Raw genomic sequence first — 20,212 nt, 5'->3', positions numbered from 1 at the left:
TGGCCAGGGCGTGACATATATTCTGAACGCATAGTCTACATTCAAGATCAAATTCAAATTAAAGGTACACCATATTTAAAGGGATTTCTTCCGAAAAGATTAACAGAAACAAATTTAACAAAAACTCCCTGATCAAATTAGTAGCCCACCCAGTGGGTGTGTTTTTGGTGTTGAATTTAATTTATTCAGTGCACACAAGGGAACCACGCCCTCAAATCTCGTTAAGTGCCTCTATAAGGTAAGTCTAAATATCAACTACTGAGAAGTGGGTAGGGAAGGCATACATTTCGTAAGTCTGAATCGGCCTGTCTAAGAATAGGGTGCGTTTGGGACTTAGCCAGAGTCATGTTGGTTTAATGAATTGTGACAGAATACCATTGGATGTATGTTGTTGTTATGTGACTTTCATACTTTCCACCTCATTAATCCATGTATTCATTACTTCCTGAGAGAGGGTATAACTGTATGTCTTGTATAGAATATACTGAAAAGATACATGTTTTATAAAAGCTGAAGATTAGCCCACTGTTCCAGTTATTATTTTCCATTCGTACCATAGCATGATCAAAATATGAAAATGTAACAACAATCTGCTGTTAAAACTTCAACGGACTCCAAAACATGCCATTTTTACATTTACATTTAAGTCATTTAGCAGACGCTCTTATCCAGAGCGACTTACAAATTGATGCCATAATGTTTTGCATGTACCGTATGGCTAACACTGATCCAAGGCAAGCGGTACAATATGTTGTGTAACACACAACTCCAATCAGCCCCCTTAATGTTATTAGTAACATTCATTAAAGGTCACATTTAGTGGTACAGGAATGTGGATGTTAGTACAGACGCCTCAAGTTTTCAGTTTCACTATCAATATGTTGATACAGCTACACATTTTTAACCTTTAGGCAATGTAAATAATCTAATCCACATCTTTTATAATGAATTATGCATTTGTTGATGTTTCTTTTCGATTAACACTTAAAGTGTCAACATGATCCTTTTATAATTGAGAACAGTCAGTATGTAATTCCCATGGGACTGCTATGCAGGGGTATATATCTCTCCCTTTCTACTTGCCATATTACTGTAACGATTACATATGGCTATTAGTATGGTGATGGCAATGCAAAGTGATTGTAGAAAAAAAACTTGCTGTATAAATTCTTTAGTCATTTGCAGAATTTGTCAATTGACATCCAATTTATTCCACGCATTTCATCCAAACAAAGGACACATCACATCGTTATTGTGATGAGAGCTTTTTTTTTGTGAATTCTATAGCGGGTTCAACCTTCTTAAACCCGGACGGGGACTCAGGCACGGAGGCCGACAGCGAACCTCAGCTGACCTTTTACACTGACCCCAATCGCAGCAGGCGCCGCAGCCGAGGTATGAGAAATGGTAACGCCAACAGCGCGTGGGGCTCAGGGGGTAAGGAAGGAATATTATACTGTACAGACATCATCTGATTTCATACTCGCATGATGGCAATAAAAAATACATATATTAGAGTAGATGAATGGACAACAAATGTATGTGTTTACAATGCTTGAGTTCAAACACATACACATTTATTCAAACATTCTCTCTTTGCTAGTGATCATGGTTGGTGTTAACAATGTGCTTTGTTCTAACCCTTTTGAGTATGTGTACGATTTTGATATCTGCCTAGCTTGAGACAATAATGTTTTTAGCATTGTAATGTTTGAAATAAAGGAAGCGATTGGCTTGTATTGTTGTTGTGTGACCGTGAAAGTGCATGGGACCAACAGTATGTTTGTGAGCATGCTATATGTCCTTGGCGCTGTGATGTACAGTAATGATGTGGGTGATGTGAGGAACCGAATGCCCCTAACACTGAGTTCCCAAAATAAAAGCATCTGAAAGACCAGATATGGCATGCCTGCCTCAACATCCTCAACACCACCTCCAACCAATTAAGATTTTGTTATCTGCACAGGTTTCATAAACAAAATAACCAACACGTTTAATTAGTAAAACAGTTAAGACTAGAATGTGCATTTCTACACAAACCGTGAAGCTAATCAAAATAAATGTTGACTTGAGACATTACTTGATTTTTTACATTTTTATCTGGATACCTGAAATCATGTTACTGAAATGCAATACCATCTGTAGATGTAAAAAAATAAAAAGATGTGCAGAGAGAGAGTGTCATAATGATGGGATTCATTTTTCATTCTCTTTTTGTTAAAACAAACAATGAATGAAGTTCGTGGCTTTGTGTCACATTGCAAAGAACGGAATTTGAAATATAAGATTATGTTCCCTTATTAGCATAAATGCACTCAGTAATAAGTTCCCTATATGTGGGTGAATTTGTTTTACAAGTTAGGTCTCGGTATTACTCTGCAATCCTTTGTTTTTAAGGATTAACTTAAGCTATATTTTGAATTAAGAAGTTCTGAGTTATTTTAAGAATGCTAAAAGGGACAGTAATCGACAAACATTGGATAGGGATTAAGAATCACTTCTAACAAAGTTGAAGGCTGTTATTGGCTTCCTATAATACAGGTCAGATTGTTGTTGGTGTGTATGTGCTGTAAGGTAGGAAACTTTTTTTTGGGGGGGGGGGGTAGATCAGCTTTAAATTGCAGATAGATTGTGGTATCTATTAATGTAATTGTCTCCATTTCCAATCCCCCATATTTTTTTGTAAAAAAAATATACATATCTGTATTTACAGTATGTTTGCAGACGTGCTATAAGTAATGAACTCTGCTGGGGCTGCACCAAATTGGATGGCAGGAAAGGAGAAGAAAGAGGCAAAGCAACCTCTGAACTGCTCTTATTTGGGCTATTTTCTTTTTTTCCTTCAGCACATATGGCAATAGCACCCTTCAAAGGAACACTTTTATCGCCCCAGCAGGTAGACTTGACTAGCCAAATCTCCCAAAGGCCACCGGTTTGATACAGAGGTCCCTTTCATGGGCAGAAAGCCCAGTGATGACTTGTTTGTAAGCGACTCCCTTGGTGTAGGTCCTGTAGGGAGTAAAGGGGTGCTTCCCAAATGGCACCATATTCCCTTTATAGTGCATGAGCCCTGGTCAAAAGTAGTGCACTATAAAGGGAATAAGATGCCATTTGGGAAATAACCACAGTGTGGTTTCAGCATCACATGCTTCCCCTTTGTTGTCCTTCTTTTTTCCAGCAGGTTCCCCACGAAGCCCCATCAATAAGACCACCCTGACTTTGATCAGCGTTGTCAGCTGTGTGATCGGCCTGGTGTACTCCTCACACCTCTCCTGTGGCCTCAACGTCCGGGTCGTCCTCCATGTGCCCGAGCACCTCATCGCAGACGGTAAGCGGCGATCGCCTGCCCTCCTGAAAACCACAGGAGTATAACTGTATGCCTCTCTGCTACCCCACTCCCAGACAAAGGGAAATGGGAAAATGTCACTAGGCTGATTCCTCCCCTCTCCCCTCTCTCCTCCCATGTGAGACCACAACAGATGTGCCCTCAAAGCATCAAAGCACAATCAGGCCAGGTCGTCGTGACCACCCACTGTATCATCACTCTCTCTCCGCTTTCTGTGTGCTTGGGCTGGCTCGCTAATGAATTTCAGGGTAGCTAGCACCTGCAGAAAAGCACTGCAGGCCAAGTACTCACTCTTGGCTCATTGGCATTTTTCTGCCATCATGGGAGCTGGCAGTCCAGATATATTATGGGGTGTGACTTGCCTTACTCATCCATCATTCCGGTTTGATTTGATTCCTAACCACAACTGTATTCCACGGATACTCCGGGTGTTATTATCATTCCAGAAGGCATCCAGGGGAGGCAACACTGAAAAGATATGAAGGATTGTGAATTTGCCTTTTGAATCGCAGGAACTCAGATCGATTTAGAACGTGTCCATAAATGTCTACACAATCTTATCAGACTTAATGTAATGTTGTGGTTAAGGTGATAACAATCTAGGTTTTTGCCTAGGAGAAATCTATATTTATGCCACAACTGTGTATGCAATGCACCTTCATAAATATGAAATGAGTTGCCGGAACATTGTGTCCTATCCAGTTCATTGCTGTTTTTCATCCGGGGAAATGTATTATTTTTTATGCTTTGTGATAAGTCTCTAATCACAAACTGTTAAATAGAAAGGTTGATAGAACTGCTGATGTACAGTACTGAACCTTTAATTGATCAGGTAGGTGCCTAAACTGTGTGTTTTCCAACAACCAACAACCCTTTCCCTTTTTCTTAGGGTCCAAGTTCATTTTGCTGCAGGGCAGTCAACTGGATGCGTCTGAATGGCTGAACCCGGCCCAGGTGTTGCTATACTACCAGCAGAATGCCAGCGGGCCTTGGATCAATGAGCTGTGTGGCCGTCGCATTCTGGACCCCTGTGAACACCAGTGTGATCCAGAGACAGGTACTATACCGCAGAGTGCATGCCACCGATTCTCACACTCTAACTCTGGCAACCAATTACATCTGTCTGCACTTTCATTGAACTTCAATATTGCATTTAAGTTAATTGTATTGTATTTTATTCAAAAAAGGTATACATACAAATGTGCATTGGATCCCCAGAGGATTGCACTTTAAAAAAAAGAATTAAAACACGTTTTTCAGGTTGTTCTCAAATGTATATGAATGTACAGAAAACAAGAAAGATCCAGAATGGAATGCAATGATATATTTGAGGTTGTATCACAAGCAGACCTGGCTTCAAATACATTTTCTGTGTTTTTAAGTATTTTAAAATAAACAGCCCAGTACTTTTATTTTAGTATTTGAATGGTTATTTGTAGAAAACCAAGAGGTCGACCAAATTGTATCTGTAAGTATTTTCAAATACTTATTTCAAATACTATTTTCAAATACCTAGGTTTAATGAAGGGGAGTGGGCCTCCCGAGTGGCGCAGTGGTCTAAGGCACTGCATCGCAGTGCAAGCTGTTCGTTCCATTAGATATTCTGGGTTAGAGTCCAGGCTCTGTCGCAGCCGGCCACGACCGGGAGACCCATGGGGCGGTGAACAATTGGCCCAGCGTCGTCCGGGTTAGGGGAGGGTTTGGCCGGCAGGGATGTACTTGTTCCATCGTGAACCAGTGACTCCTCCTGTGGCAAGCCGGGCGCAGTGCTCGCTGTTTCCTCCGACACATTTGTGTGGCTGGCTTCTGGGTTAAGTGGGCATTGTGTCAAGAACCAGTGCGGCTTGGTTTGGCTTGGTTGTGTTTCGTAGGACGCACAGCTCTCGACCTTCACCTCTCCAGAATCCGTACGGGAGTTGAAGCAATGAGACAAGACTGTAACTATCAATTGGATACCATGAAGTTGGGGAGAAACAGGGCTAAACAATTAAATAAATACAAAAATAAATGAATGGGTATTTGAAGCAGTGTATATGAGTATTTTCAAGTACTTTCCAAGTGTATTGAGATGTTTTGGGATGAGTTGGACTGTAGAGTGAAGGAAAAGCAGCCAACAAGTGCTCAGCATATGTGGCAACTCCTTCAAGACTGTTGGAAAAGCATTCCAGGTGAAGCTGGTTGAGAGAATGCCAAGAGTGTGCAAAGCTGTCATCAAAGCAAAGAAACGGTGGCTACTTTGAAGAATCTCAAATATATAATATCTTTGTTAATTTGTTTTTGCTTACTACATGATTCCATATGTGTTATTTCATAGTTGTGATGTCTTCACTGTTATTCTACAATGTAGATTGTAGAAAAAGAAAGAAATTAGTAGGTGTGTCCAAACTTTTGACTGGTACTGTACATATATATATCCATTTTAGAATATAGCTGTAACGTAAGAAACTGTGGAAAAAAGTCAAAAGTCAAGGGTCTGAATACTTATACACTTTACTCAGTACTTTGTTGAAGAACCTTTGGCAGTGAGTACAGCCTCAAGTTTTCCTATGGTATGACGCTACAAGCTTGGCATACCTGTATCTTGGGAGTTTCTCCCATTCTTCTCTGCAGATCCTCTCAAGCTCTGTCAGGTTGGATGGTTCAAGTCCGGGCTCTTGCTGGGCCACTAATGTTAAAAATTTTAAACATTAAAATACATTTTCCAACAGATTACACAATACATTAAGTTTGTTCCAGGCCTCTACTCTACTACAACACACACTCCAGGTGTACGTGTGTGTATATTGTGTATGTTATGTGTGTTTGTATGCTTGTGTTTGTACCTGTGTGTGTGACTCTTCACAGTCCTCGCTGTTCCATAAGGTGTATTTTTATCTGGGTTTTTTCCATCTGATTTTACTGCTTTCGTGAGTTACTTGATGTGGTATAGAGTTTCATGTAGGCATGGCTCAATGTAGTACTGTGCGCCTCCCATAGTCTGTTCTGGACTTGGGGACTGTGAAGAGATCTCTGGTGGCATGTCTTGTGGGGTATGCATGGGTGTCTGGGCTGTGTGCTAATAGTTCAAACTTGGTCATTCAACATGTCAACATGCACCAAGTCAGCTTTGTGCATTCAACATGTCAATACTTCTCACAAATACAAGTAGTGATGAAGTCAGTCTCTCCTCTACTTTAAGCCAGGAGAGATTGACATGCATAATATTAATGTTAGCTCTATGTGTATATTTAATGGCCAGACGTGCTACCCTTTTGTGGCACCTAACCATACGACTGGGCAGTAGTCCAGGTGCAACAAAACTAGGGCCTGTAGGACCTGCTTTGTTGATATCATTGTTAAGAAGGCAGAGCAGAGCTTTATTACTCATTCTGCCCCTGAACAAGGCAGTTAACCCACTGTTCCCTAGTAGGCCGTCATTGTAAATAAGAATTTGTTCTTAACTGACTTGCCTAGTTCAATAAAGGTTAAATACATTTTTTTTATATATTGAATTATGGACAGACCTCTCCCCATCTGAGCAACTGTTGCATCAATATGTTTTGACCATAACAGTTTACAATCTAGGGTTACTCCAAGCAGTTTAGTCTTTTCCACTTGCTCAAATTGCACATTATTTATTTACAAGCTTTAGTTGAGGTTTAGGGTTTTATAAATTAATTTATAAATTATTTTATAATTTAGATCTAACTTATTTCTTGCCACCCATTCTGAAATCTGACTGCATTTCTTTGTTTAGTGTTGCAGGTATTTCACTCACTGGAGTAGCTGACGTGTATAGTGTTGAGTCATCCGCATACATAGACACACAGGCTTTACTCAGAGCCAGTGGCAGGTCGTTAGTAAACGTTGAAAAAAGTAAGGAACCTAGATAGCTGCCCTGAGGAATGCCTGGACTATGTTGGAGAGACTACCATTAAAGAACACCCTCTGGGTTCTGTTAGACAGGTAACTCTAAATCCATAATATAGCAGGGGGTGTGTTGGGGTAGGTTCCTTGTTCCTTGTCAATCATTGGCTTATTGGTGAGAAAATCAATCAAACCTTTATTAATGCAATTGCAGACAGAAGTTGACAACGGAAACACAGCACGTATGTTTCAGAGTAAGTTCTGCAAAATAAAAAAGGTCAAAGTTTCTTTAATATACTTGCAGTCAATCCCTAGTGATGTAACTGCCTACGTCAACACCTTCTACTCATGAGACCAAGCCCATGCATATACAGTTATACAAACTTGCAGGAGAAAACAATAGTCCAGTTTTTTCTAAGGGCTCAGCAGTAATTTTCCATTCCTGTGTGGCTTACAGTGGTGTGTCTGACCTGTCTCTTATCTATTTACTCCCCTGCAGGGGTCTGTGTCGATGTATCTCTTTTAGTCTTGAGGCGCTTTCTCACAAACCCCCTGTTTTGACTGCAATGGCTCACACATCTGCTCAGACCGTTTCTTATAGGAGGCAGAGACTAAAAAAAGAACTGTGGAACAGTATTAAACCTTATAATGCATATATTACTAATCTGTCGTCCAGGATGGCCAAGATAAAGCGACCTGGCCAAGATAAAGCAAGCAGTGCAACACAAACAACAACACAGAGTTACACATGGAATAAACAAACATACAGTCAATAATAATATGGAAAAAGTCTATATACAGTGTGTCCAAATGAGGTAGGATAAGGGAGGTAAGGCAATAAATAGGCCATAGTGGCGAAATAATTACAGTATAGCAATTAAACACTGGAGTGATAGATGTGCAGAAGATGAATGTGCAAATAGAGATACTGGGGTGCAAAGGAGCAAAATAAATAAAATAAATAACAATATGGGGATGCGGTAGTTGGATGGGCTATTTACAGATGGGCTATAAAGTACATTGTCTTTTATTTAACCTGTCTAGGATCAGCGTGGCGCTAGCGGCACACCCCCCCCCCCCACTGAAAAACCAGTGCCGCGAAATTCAAAAAAAATATTTTTTTTAAATATTTAACTTTCACACATTAAAGTCCAATACAGCTAATGAAAGACACAGATCTTGTGAATCCAGTCAACATGTCCGATTTTTAAAATGTTTTACAGGGAAGACACAATATGTAAAGATGTACATCTATTACCTAAAAACACATTAGCATAATCCACCATCTTTTATTTGTCCACCAACACCAGTAGCCATCACCAATTCGGCTAAACTAAGATATTTATAGCCCCTAACCAACAAAAAAACTCATTAGATGACAGTCTGATAACATATTTATGGTATGGGATAGGTTTTGTTAGAAAAAAGTGCATATTTCAGGTATATGGCATAGTTTACAATTGCACCCACCATCACAAATGGACTAGAATAATTACAATGAGCAACGTGTTTACCTAACTACTAATCATCAAACATTTCGTAAAAATACACAGCATACACGAATCGAAAGACACAGATCCTGTGAATACAGACAATATTTCAGATTTTCTAAGTGTCTTACAGCGAAAACACAATAAATCGTTATATTAGCATAGCACATAGCACATAGCAGCCCAGCATTGATTCTAGCCAAAGTGGGCGATAACGTCAACATCGCCAAAAATATATTAATTTTTTCACTAACCTTCTCAGAATTCTTCAGATGACACTCCTGTAACATCATATTACACAATCCATATAGTTTGATCGAAAATGTTTATATTTAGCCACCAAAATCATGGTTAGACAATGTGAAATGTAGCTCAGCTGGTCAGAAAATGTCCTTGCGCCACTTAGACAGTGATCTACTCTTATACATAAATACTCATAAACGTGACTAAAAAATATAGGGTGGACAGGGATTGATAGACAATTTAATTCTTAATACAATTGCGTTATTACATTTTTTAATTTATCCTTACTTTTCAATACAGTTTGCGCCAAGCGAAGCTACGTCAAAAAACATGGCGTCCTAAGCCACTAAAATGTTTCGACAGAAACACGATTTATCATAATAAAAATGTCCTACCTTGAGCTGTTCTTCCATCAGTATCTTGGGCAAAGGATCCTTTCTTGGGAGAAATCGTCTTTTGGTGGAAAGCTGTCCTCTTGCCATGTGGAAAAGTCAACTGCGTTCGGGATGAACTGAAAAGCGTGCCCAACTTTTCACATCGTTGCAAAAATAAATGTCCCAAAATCGCACTAAACGGATATAAATTGCTATAAAACGCTTTAAATTAACTACCTTATGATGTTTTTAACTCCTATAACGAGTGAAAAGATGACCGGAGAAATATAACAGGCTAAACTAACGCTTGGAACAGGTGCGCGCCGGTGTCCACTTTGCTCATGACGCAGCTCCCAAAGAATGACTAGCTTCAGGGTTTTTTCATTTGTAGGGCCTGTGAACGTGCAATCGACCCCGTTGGAATCGTCATCACGTAAAGGCATCCAGGGGAAGACGTAAGAAGTGTCCGTATAGTCATAGCAACGACAGTGCCCTTTTAAATGACTTCAGAAGAGTGGCCAACATTTCTCAAATCTGACTCCATGTCAGGGAAATTGCTGTAGAATGGGCTCTGTTCCACTTAGAGACAAAATTTCAACTCCTATAGAAACTATAGACTGTTTTCTATCCAATAATAATAATAATATGCATATTGTACGATCAAGGATTTTGTGGGAAGCCGTTTAAAAAATTAGCCAAATTAGCATAAGTAGTCTAAACAGCGCCCCCATCCCCAACAGGTTAACTGACTTCAGAACAGTGGCCAACATTTCTGAAATCTGAATCCATGTCAGGGAAATTGCTGTAGAATGGGCTCTGTTCCACTTAGAGACAAAATTTCAACTCCTATAGAAACTATAGACTGTTTTCTATCCAATAATAATAATAATATGCATATTGTACGATCAAGGATTTTGTGGGAAGCCGTTTCAAAAATTACCCAATTAGCATAAATAGTCTAAACAGCGCCCCCATCCCCAACAGGTTAATCAAAATGATGTCGAACAAAACAATAAACACTACAAAAACAAACTGTGAAGCTAAAGGCTAATGTGCCCTAAACAAAGTCAACTTCCCACAAACACAGGTGGGAAAAAGGGCAGCCTAAGTATGGTTCTCAATCAGAGACGATAGACAGCTGTCCCTGATTGAGAACCCTACCCAGCCAAAACATAGAACTACACAACATAGAACATAGAATACCAACCCCAACTCACGCCCTGACCAAACCAAAATAGAGACATAAAAAGGATCTCTAAGGTCAGGGCATGACAGTAACCCCCCCCCCCCCCCCCCCCCCCCCCCCAAAAAACCTAAACCTATAGGGGAGGGTCTGGGTGGGTACATCTATCCGCTGTGGCGGCTCAGTTGCGGGATACAGACCCCGCTCCACCACTGGCTCATCCCACTTTGGTGGCACCTCTGGTGCGGGGACCCTCCTCTTCGACCCCGGACTGGGGACCTTCGTTGCGGGCCACGGACTGGGCACCCTCGTTGCGGGCCACGGACTGGGCACCCTCGTTGCGGGCCCCGGACTGGGCACCCTCGTTGCGGGCCCCGGACTGGGCACCCTCGTTGCGGGCCCCGGACTGAGCACCCTCGTTGCGGGCCCCGGACTGGGCACCCTCGTTGCGGGCCCCGGACTGGGCACCCTCGTTGCGAACCCGTACTGGGCACCCTAGTTGCGGGCCCCGGACTGAGAACCCTCGTTGCGGGCCCCGGACTGGGCACCCTCGTTGCGGGCCCCGGACTGGGCACCCTCGTGGCGGGCCCCGCACTGGGCACCCTCGCTTGAGGCTCCGGACTGGAGACCGTCGCTGGAGGCTCCGGACTGGAGGTCGTCGCTGGAGGCTCCGGACTGGAGGCCGTAGCTGGAGACTCCGGACTGGAGTCCGTAGCTGGAGACTCCGGACTGGAGACCGTCCCTGGGGCTCCGGACTGGAGAACGTCGCTGGAGACTCCGGACTGGAGGACGTCGCTGGAGGCTCCGGACTGGAGAGCTTCGTTGGAGGCTTCGTGCCATGACTCCTCACTGGAGGCTTCGGACTGGCTTCGGACTGGCTCCGGACTGGAGAACGTCTCTGGAGGCTCCGGACTGGAGGGCTTCGTTGGAGGCTTCGTGCCATGACTCCTCACTGGAGGCTTCGTGCCATGGATCATCACTGGAGGCTTCTTGCCATGGATCATCACTGGAGGCTTCTTGCCATGGATCATCACTGGAGGCTTCGTACCATGGATCATCACTGGAGGCTTCGTGCAATGGATCATCTCTGGAGGCTTCGTGCAATGGATCATCACTGGAGGCTTCTTGCCATGGATCATCACTGGAGGCTTCGTGCCATGGATCATCACTGGAGGCTTCGTGCCATGGATCATCACTGGAGGCTTTGTGCCATGGATCATCACTGGAGGCTTCTTGCCATGGATCATCACTGGAGGGAGGAGACGTATGGGCAGTCTGGTACGTTGAGCTGCCACAGGGCTCACCAGGCTTGGGAGACATACAGGAGGATTAGTTCTAGATGCAGGCACAGGACGTACCAGGCTGGAGAGACATACAGGAGGCCCTGTCCTTCTGGGGACAGGCACAGGATACACTGGGCTGTGGAGGCTCACTGGAGGTCTTGAGCGTAGAGCCTGCACAACCCGTCCTGGCTGGATGGTTATTTTCGCCCTGCAGATGCGAGACGCTGGCACAGGACGCACTGGGCTGTGCAGATGCACCGGAGACACAGTGCGCAGAGCCGGCGCAGGATATCCTGGGCCATAGAGATGTACTGGCGGCCAGATGCGCTGAGCCGGCACCCTCCGACCTGGCTGGATGCCCACTCTAGCCCTGACGATTCGGGCAGCTGGAAGGTAGCGCGGGGCTGTGCACGAGCACTGGAGACACCGTGCGCTCCACCGCATAACACGGTGCCTGACCAGTACGACGCTTGCCACGGTAAGCACGGGGAGTTGGCTCAGGTCTCCAACCTGACTCAGCCACACTCCCCGTGTGCCCACCCCGCCAAAAATTGGGAGCTGCCTCTCGGGCTTCCTTGCTAGCCGAGTCCCTTCGTAACGCTGCCGCTCTACTCTTGCTGCCTCCAGTTCCTCCCGTGGACGGCGATACTCCCCAGCCCGCCTCCAGGGTCCCTTGCCGTCCAGGATCTCCTCCCAAGTCCATGAATCCTGGACACGCTGCTCCTCCTTACCACGTGCTTGGTCCGTTGTTGGTGGGAAGTTCTATCACGGCTGCTAAAAGAAGAGGACCCACGCTGCACCTTGGTCCTCTTCTTTTCACGGCCGTGACAGTCGCTCTGACAGCTGGTGCTTAAAGTTAGTGAGGGAGATATGAGTCTCCAGCTTCAGTGATTTTTGCAGTTCGTTCCAGTCATTGGCAGCAGAGAACTGTAAGGAAAGGCGGCCAAAGGAGGAGTTGTCTTTGGGGGTGACCAGGGAAATATACCTGGTGGAGCGCATGCTACGGGTGGGTGCTGCTATGGTGACCAGTGAGCTGAGATAAGGTGGGGCTTTACCTAGCAAAGACTTATAGATGACCTGGAGCCAGTGGGTTTGGCGACGAATGTGAAGCGATGGCCAGCCAACGAGAGCAGTGGTGGGTAGTATATGGGGCTTTGGTGACAAAACGGATGGCACTGTATATAGACTGCATCCAATTTGCTGGGTAGAGTGTTGGAGGCTATTTTGTAAATGACATCGCCGAAGTCAACGATCGGTAGGATAGTCAGTTTAATGAGGGTATATTTGGAAACATGAGTGAAGGATGCTTTATTGTGAAATAGGAAGCCGATTCCAGATTTAATTTTGGATTGGAGATGCTTAATGTGAGTCTGGAAGAAGAGTTTACAGTCTAACCAGACACCTAGGTATTTGTAGTTGTCCACATATTCTAAGTCAGAACCGTCCAGAGTAGTGATGCTGGACGGGCGGGCAGGTGTGGGCAGCGATCGGTTGAAGAGCATGCATTTAGTTTTACTTGCATTTAAGAGCAGTTGGAGGCCAAGGAAGGAGAGTTGTATGGCATTGAAGCTCGTCTGGAGGTTAGTTAACAGTGTCCAAAGAAGGGCCAGAAGTTTACTGAATGGTGTCGTCTGCGTAGAGGTGGATCAGAGAATCACCAGCAGCAAGAGCGACATCATTGATGTATACAGAGAAAAGAGTTGACCCGAGGATTGAACCCTGTGGCACCCCCATAGAGACTGCCAGAGGTCCAGACAACAGGCCCTCGGATTTTACACACTGAACTCTGTCTGAGAAGTAGTTGGTGAACCAGGCGAGGCAGTCATTTGAGCAACCAAGGCTGTTGAGTCTGCCGATAAGAATGTGGTGATTGACAGAGTCGAAAGCCTTGGCCAGGTCGATGAATACAGCTGCACAGTATTGCCTCTTATCGATGGCGGTTATGATATCGTTTAGGACCTTGAGCATGGCTGAGGTGCAACCATGACCAGCTCGGAAACCAGATTGCATAGTGGAGAAGGTACGGTGGGATTCGAAATAGTCGGTGATCTGTTTGTTGACTTGGCTTTCGAAGACCTTAGAAAGGCAGGATAGATATAGATCTGTAGCAGTTTGGGTCTAGAGTGTCTCCCCCTTTGAAGAGGGGGATGACCGCGGCAGCTTTCCAATCTTTAGGGATCTCAGACGATACGAAAGAGAGGTTGAACAGGCTAGTAGTAGGGGTTGTAACAATTTCGGCAGATAATTTTAGAAAGAGAGGGTCCAGATTGTCTAGACCGGCTGATTTGTAGGGGCCCAGATTTTGCAGCTCTTTCAGAACATCAGAACATCAACATGTTTGGATATGGGTGAAGGAGAAATGGGGAGGCTTGGGAAAGTTGCTGTGGGGGGTGCAGGGCTGTTGCCCGGGGTAGGGGTAGCCATGTGGAAAGCATGGCTAGCTGTAGAGAAATGCTTATTGAAATTCTCAATTTTTGTGGATTTATCGGTGGTGACAGTGTTTCCTAGCCTCAGTGCAGTGGGCAGCTGGGAGGAGGTGCTCTTATTCTGCAAATTTCTGTTTGAAAAAGCAAGCCTTTGCTTTCCTAACTACCTGTGTATATTGGTTCCCAACTTCCCTGAAAAGTTGCATATCGCGGGGCTATTCGATGCTATTGCAGAACGCCACAGGATGTTTTTGTGTTGGTTAAGGGCAGTCAGGTCTGGAGTGAACCAAGGGCAATATCTGTTCCTGGTTCTACATTTTTTGAATGGGGCATGCTTATTTATGGTGAGTAAAGCACTTTTAAAGAATAACCTCTACTGATGGAATGAGGTCAATATCCTTCCAGGATACCCGGGCTAGGTTGATTAGAAAGGCCTGCTCGCTGAAGTGTTTTAGGGAGCGTTTGACAGTGATGAGGGGTGGTCGTTTGACCGCAGACCATTACCATTACGGACGCAGGCAATGAGGCAGTGATTGCTGAGATCCTGGTTGAAGTCAGCAGAGGTGTATTTGGAGGGCAGGTTGGTTAGGATGATATCTATGAGGGTGCCTGTGTTTACAGATTTGGGGTTGTACCTGGTAGGTTCATTGATTATTTGTGTGAGATTGAGGGCATCAAGTTTAGATTGTAGGATGGCTGGGGTGTTAAGCATGTCCCAGTTTAGGTCACCTAACTGTTCACATATGGTGTCCAAGTCACAGCTGGGGGCAGATGGTGGTCTATAGCAAGTGGCAACGGCAATAATACATCAATCATTTGGTGCAGCACCTAACATGACCCCAAGGGGACCCCCATCAGGTGTAAAGCCATAACATATACATATTTCAGAAGCATACTATGATTGATAATGTCAAAAGTCACAAGGAAATCTTACAAAACAGCTCCCACAATCTTTTTATTATCAATTTCTCTCAGCCAATCACCAGTCATTTGTGTAAGTGCCTTGCATGTTGAATGCCATTCACTATAAGCATGCTAAAAGTCTGTTGTTAATTTATTTATTATAAAATAGCATTGTATCTGGTCAAACACTATTTTTTCCAAAAGTTTACTAAGGGTTGATAACAGGCTGATTGGTCGGCTATTTGAGCCAGTAAAGGGTGCTTTACTATTTTTGGGTAGCGGAATGACTTTGCTTCCCTCCAGGTCTGAGGGCACACAGTTTTTTGTAAGCTTAGATTGAGGAGATGGCAAATAGGAGTGGCAATATCGTACTCTATCATCCTCAGTAATTTTCCATCCAAGTTGCCAGACCCAGGTGGCTCGTCATTGTTGATAGACAACAATCATTTTTTCACCTTTTCCCCACTCACATTACAGAATTCAAAATTACAATGCTTGTCTTTCATAATTTGGTCAGTTATACTTGGATGTGTAGGTTCGGCGTTTGTTGCTGGCATGTCATGTCTTAGTTTGCTTATCTTGCCAATCATTTTTTTATTAAAGTATACTGCACAAAAATATAAACGTAACATGCAACAATTTTTAAGACTTTACTGAGTTACAGTTCATATAAGGAAATCAGTCAATTTAAATAAATAAACTCGACCCTAATCTATGTATTTGACATGACTGGGAATACAGATATGCATCTGTTGGTCACAGATATCTTAAAAAGGTAGGGGCGTGGACCAGTGTCTTTTGTGATCACCATTTGCCTCATGCAACGCGACTCATCTCTTTCGCATAAAGTTGATCAGGCTGTTGATTGTGGTCTGTGGAATGTTGTCCCACTCCTCTTCAATGGCTGTGTGAAGTTGCTGGATATTGCCGTGAACTGGACACACTGTCGTACACATCGATCCAGATCATCCCAAACATGCTCAATGGGTGACATGTTTGGTGATTATGCAGACCATGGAAGAACTGGAACATCTTCAGCTTCCAGGTATTGTGTACAGATCCTTGTGTCATGGGGCAGTGCATTATCATGGTGATGGCGGTGGATGAATGGCACGACAGTGGGCGACAGGATGTTGTCACGGTATCGTTGTGCATTCAAATTGCCATTGATTAAATGCAATTGTGCTTATTGTCTTTTGCTTATGCCTGCCAATACCATAACCCCACCAACACCCTAGGGCACTCTGTTCACAACAATGACATCAGCAAACCGCTCGCCCTCACAACAGCTTCTTGATATGCCACACCTGTCAGGTGGATTATCTTGGCAAATGAGAAATGCTCGCTAACCGGGATGTAAACAAAGTTGTGCACAAAATTTGAGATAATAAATTTTTTGTTGCATATGGAACATTTCTGGGATATTATATTTAATCTCATTAAACATGGGACCAAAACTTTACATGTTGTGTTTATATTTTTGTTCAGTGTAGTTGGCAATATCAGTGGGTTTTGTGATGAAGGAGCCGTCTGATTCAATGAATGATGGAGCTGAGTTTGCCCTTTTGCCCAAAATTGAATTTAAGGTGCTCCAAAGCTTTTTACTATCATTCTTTATATTATTTATCGTTGTTTCATAGTATAGTTTCTTCTTTTTTTTATTCTGTTTAGTCACATGATTTCTCAATTTTCAGTAGGTTTGCCAATCAGTTTTGCAGCCAGACTTATTTGTCATTCCTTTTGCCTCATCCCTCTCAACCATACAATTTTCAATTCCTCATCACAGGGATTTAACAGTTCTTACAGTGATTTTCTTAATGAGTGCATGCTTATTAGTAACTGGAGTAAGCAATTTCATAAATATGTAAAGTGCAGTGTCTGGTTGCTCCTCATTACACACCATAGACTAGCAAATATTCTTTACGTCATCAACATGCTGTTGGAATCACTACAACACCTCTTGTAGGACCTCTTATTAGGTCCAGCCTTTGAAACTTTGGTTTTCCTAGATATGGCTACCATATTTTGATCAATACATCGGATGGATTTGGATACTGCTTTAAATCAGATTTCTGCAGCATTAATAAAGACTTAGGAATCAATACATGTGGACGATTCATTTCTGTGCTGTGTAGAAATACCGTGGTAGGTTGACTGATAACCTGAACCAGGTTGCAGGCACTTCTCACAGTTTGAAGCTTTTTCTTGAGTGGGCAGTTTGATGAAAGCTGGTGAATATTTAGGTCACCCCAAAAATATTCCATCTCTGTTGATATCACAAACATTTTCAAGTGTGGATGCATAATATACCGGTGAACATATCAGAATCGGACGATATTAGCTAAAAATGCAAACATCGGTGTCGGCCCGATGTCTAGTTTAACACCGATGTGAAAAACCGATGTCAAAGCTGACATACATACCTATATAAAGTAGGGACATGACACATGAGATAATGACGCCACGTAAAATTCCTAACCTAGCCTACAATTACTGTGTGGTTTGAGCAGTCAACAAGTCAAGCAGTCTTTTGAAAGAGTAAGAACGTTTCAACGAGATAGCTCAAAGGCGAAAACCATTAACGCCAAGATAGTGGAATTCATTGCCCTTGACAATCAACCATTCTTATTGGCTTTCGCGACTGGTCGAGCATGATGTTGCCCTACCAGAGTTACACAGTAATAGCGTCACTGCTCTTAGCTTCACGACATACTATAGAACACCGTTTGGGTCTTTGCTTGTCAAAAGAAATACACGTCAAATAACACTATTTGACAATACCACTATTTGTCACGTTAAATAACCTTTTAATTTGACATGTCAAATAACACAGTTCTATTATAGAATGTTGTGTGTTCTGAATTTGCACGTGCAAGCCAAGCGCCACCACTACTATCAGTAGCACAGTCAAAGCTGTACAAAAAGTCTGCAAACAAGCAAACATCAGACATGAACATTGTGTTTACAATACCGCATTGGTAATAAAGCATTATTTGTTTGACCACAACTTCTGGGGTAGCTAGCTAGCTTTAGCTTGGTACCTAGCTAGCACCAATACAATCAGCCTGAAAACAATGACCAGTAGAAACTGCAGTCATTTTCATTGTTCTTAGCAATGATTTAGGAATCCTGGTAGTAGTGGTGGCGCTTGGCTTGCACGTGCAAACTCAGAACATTCATCTGGCTAGTGAGGCTTGACCTGACTGGGTTATGTGTTGTGAAGCTAGCCGCAATAAGGATTAGGCCCAATAGTGGAATTTGTGGTTTGCCTTCAAAATAAAAGTACCTCTTTGAAAGTGATGCAGAGGGTTACAAGGTGGAATCATGCCATATTTAGACGAGATGATGTTAACCTTTTGTCAATAGGGGGGCGCTATTGTCACTTTGTAAAAAATCGTGCACAAATTAAACTGCCTCGTACTCTATTCACATTTTTATGTATTTACGTATTTAGACTTGCCATAAAAAGGGGGTTGAATACTTATTGACTCAAGACATTATAGCTTTTAAAAAACATTTAAAAAATCAATTTGACATTGTGGGGTATTGTGTGTGTGGCACAAAATCTCAATTTAATCCGTTGTTTAATTCAGGCTGTAACAGAACCAAATGTGGAAAAAGGGAAGCTATGAAGCAGGTTGAGAGAAAGCCAAGAGTGTGCAAAGCTGTCATCAAGGCAAAGGGTGGTTACTTTGAAGAATCTCAATTATAAAATATATTTTGATTTGTTTAACACTTTTTTGGTTACTGTGTTATTTCATAGTTGTGATGTCTTCACTATCATTATACAATGTAGATAATAGCAAAAATAATAAAAAGACCCTTGAATGTTTAAGGTTGTCCAAACTTCTGACTGATACTGTATATTACTTAATACTGCCAGGTTTTGGTGTTGTTTTTCAGCTAGACATTTCATTATACTGGGTAGGTTTTCACCAATGAAGCCTGCTCTATTGTAATGCTCTTTTCTGGTATGGCTATAAAAACAGACTGAGTGGAAACACATTTTTCTTTAGATTTTTAGTTATTCACCTCTGTTGTAGATTTCGCTGAATCTGTCACAATTCCGATGGTGAAATGAAGGAGTCAGGTGCAGAGAGCAGGGTAATTCTGAGCAAGTGGAATTTATTATTTCAACCAGAAATAATCTATGAGACGACTACGCCACACAACAAAGGGCGCGTCAAAAAATACTGTCCAACATAAATTAGGACAGAATCCACTATACAAAAACACCACCACAACAAACAGAATAACAAGCCCGCACAAAAGTCGGCGGGCCAACTGGGTTTAAATAACAGGCTCCATCCTCGGCGGGATTCGTAACAGAATCTCTCTAATGATCAGTTTAATATAGAACGTGTGTACCATGCTACTGACTATCATTGTAGAAATGTCAGACTTTTGGAAAAAATAAGTTCTCTCCATGTTTGCATCCATAATTCAAGATAGACCGGTGTCTTCGGTCTACTGAAAGGTGAATTCTCAGACCTAAATGAATAAAAAGTTGGTCCATTGGGGGGGACACCACCTGGATTCCTTAAAATGTAATACATCATTTGAGCCCCTCTCTTTTAAAATGGAATATAGAATAGGAGGCCTGGTGCAATGCCTAACTACATAGTGTTTTGCATATGATGCATGCTTAATGAAACCCTCTCTACTCTCCGTGCCTGGAAAGATTGCAAGGTAGTAGATGCTCGCTAACTACAAGTCGAGCTCAATCCTTCTCAGGGAGAAGATGCTGATGAAAACAGGGATGGGTTGTGACTATAACTGTGGTTCTGCAAATATTAAAAGAGATTGTGAATTTGAAACATACCTCTGTGTTCGGCTGGGATGAGTGCTGGAGGTGCTATAGGCTGTTGTTTATGTTTCGTCTTACTGCTATATTCTGCTTCCCCCTTCAAGCATATCAGACATTTATTACACAGAAACAAACTTTGTTTTGTTCTCTGGTTTACATATGTTCCGCAGACCTGAACATTTTATGAATCCAACATACATTTTGAGTTAAAACGTCATGGATGAAGGACTTAATATGTGCAACTAGCTGCATTTTCTTTACTCATGCAAGGTGGCACTCAAAAATAACAGGAGTGTTTGGAATATGAATGT

At 42.8% G+C, this 20,212-nt stretch overlaps 1 protein-coding gene across 7 annotated transcripts in view; it reads left to right on the top strand.

Annotated features, from left to right (window-relative positions):
* LOC129814121 (astrotactin-1-like) overlaps positions 1-20,212 on the top strand; it is a 269,237-nt gene that overhangs the window by 78,142 nt on the left and 170,883 nt on the right. For 2 of the 7 annotated variants that reach the window (XM_055866935.1, XM_055866933.1), the window contains exons 5-7: positions 1,288-1,437; positions 3,179-3,328; positions 4,236-4,403. In XM_055866935.1, coding sequence (XP_055722910.1) covers positions 1,288-1,437; positions 3,179-3,328; positions 4,236-4,403 — 468 coding nt within the window. The remainder of the gene's footprint in view (positions 1-1,287; positions 1,438-3,178; positions 3,329-4,235; positions 4,404-20,212) is intronic. The other 5 variants (XM_055866937.1, XM_055866936.1, XM_055866934.1 and 2 more) reach the window with 5 other exon arrangements.

This window comes from Salvelinus fontinalis, chromosome 17, assembly GCF_029448725.1.
Source record: "Salvelinus fontinalis isolate EN_2023a chromosome 17, ASM2944872v1, whole genome shotgun sequence".
NCBI classification, from domain to species: Eukaryota; Metazoa; Chordata; class Actinopteri; order Salmoniformes; family Salmonidae; genus Salvelinus; species Salvelinus fontinalis.
The sequence above is the reverse complement of the archived record's forward strand: the minus strand, read 5'-3'. Positions and strand labels throughout refer to the sequence as shown.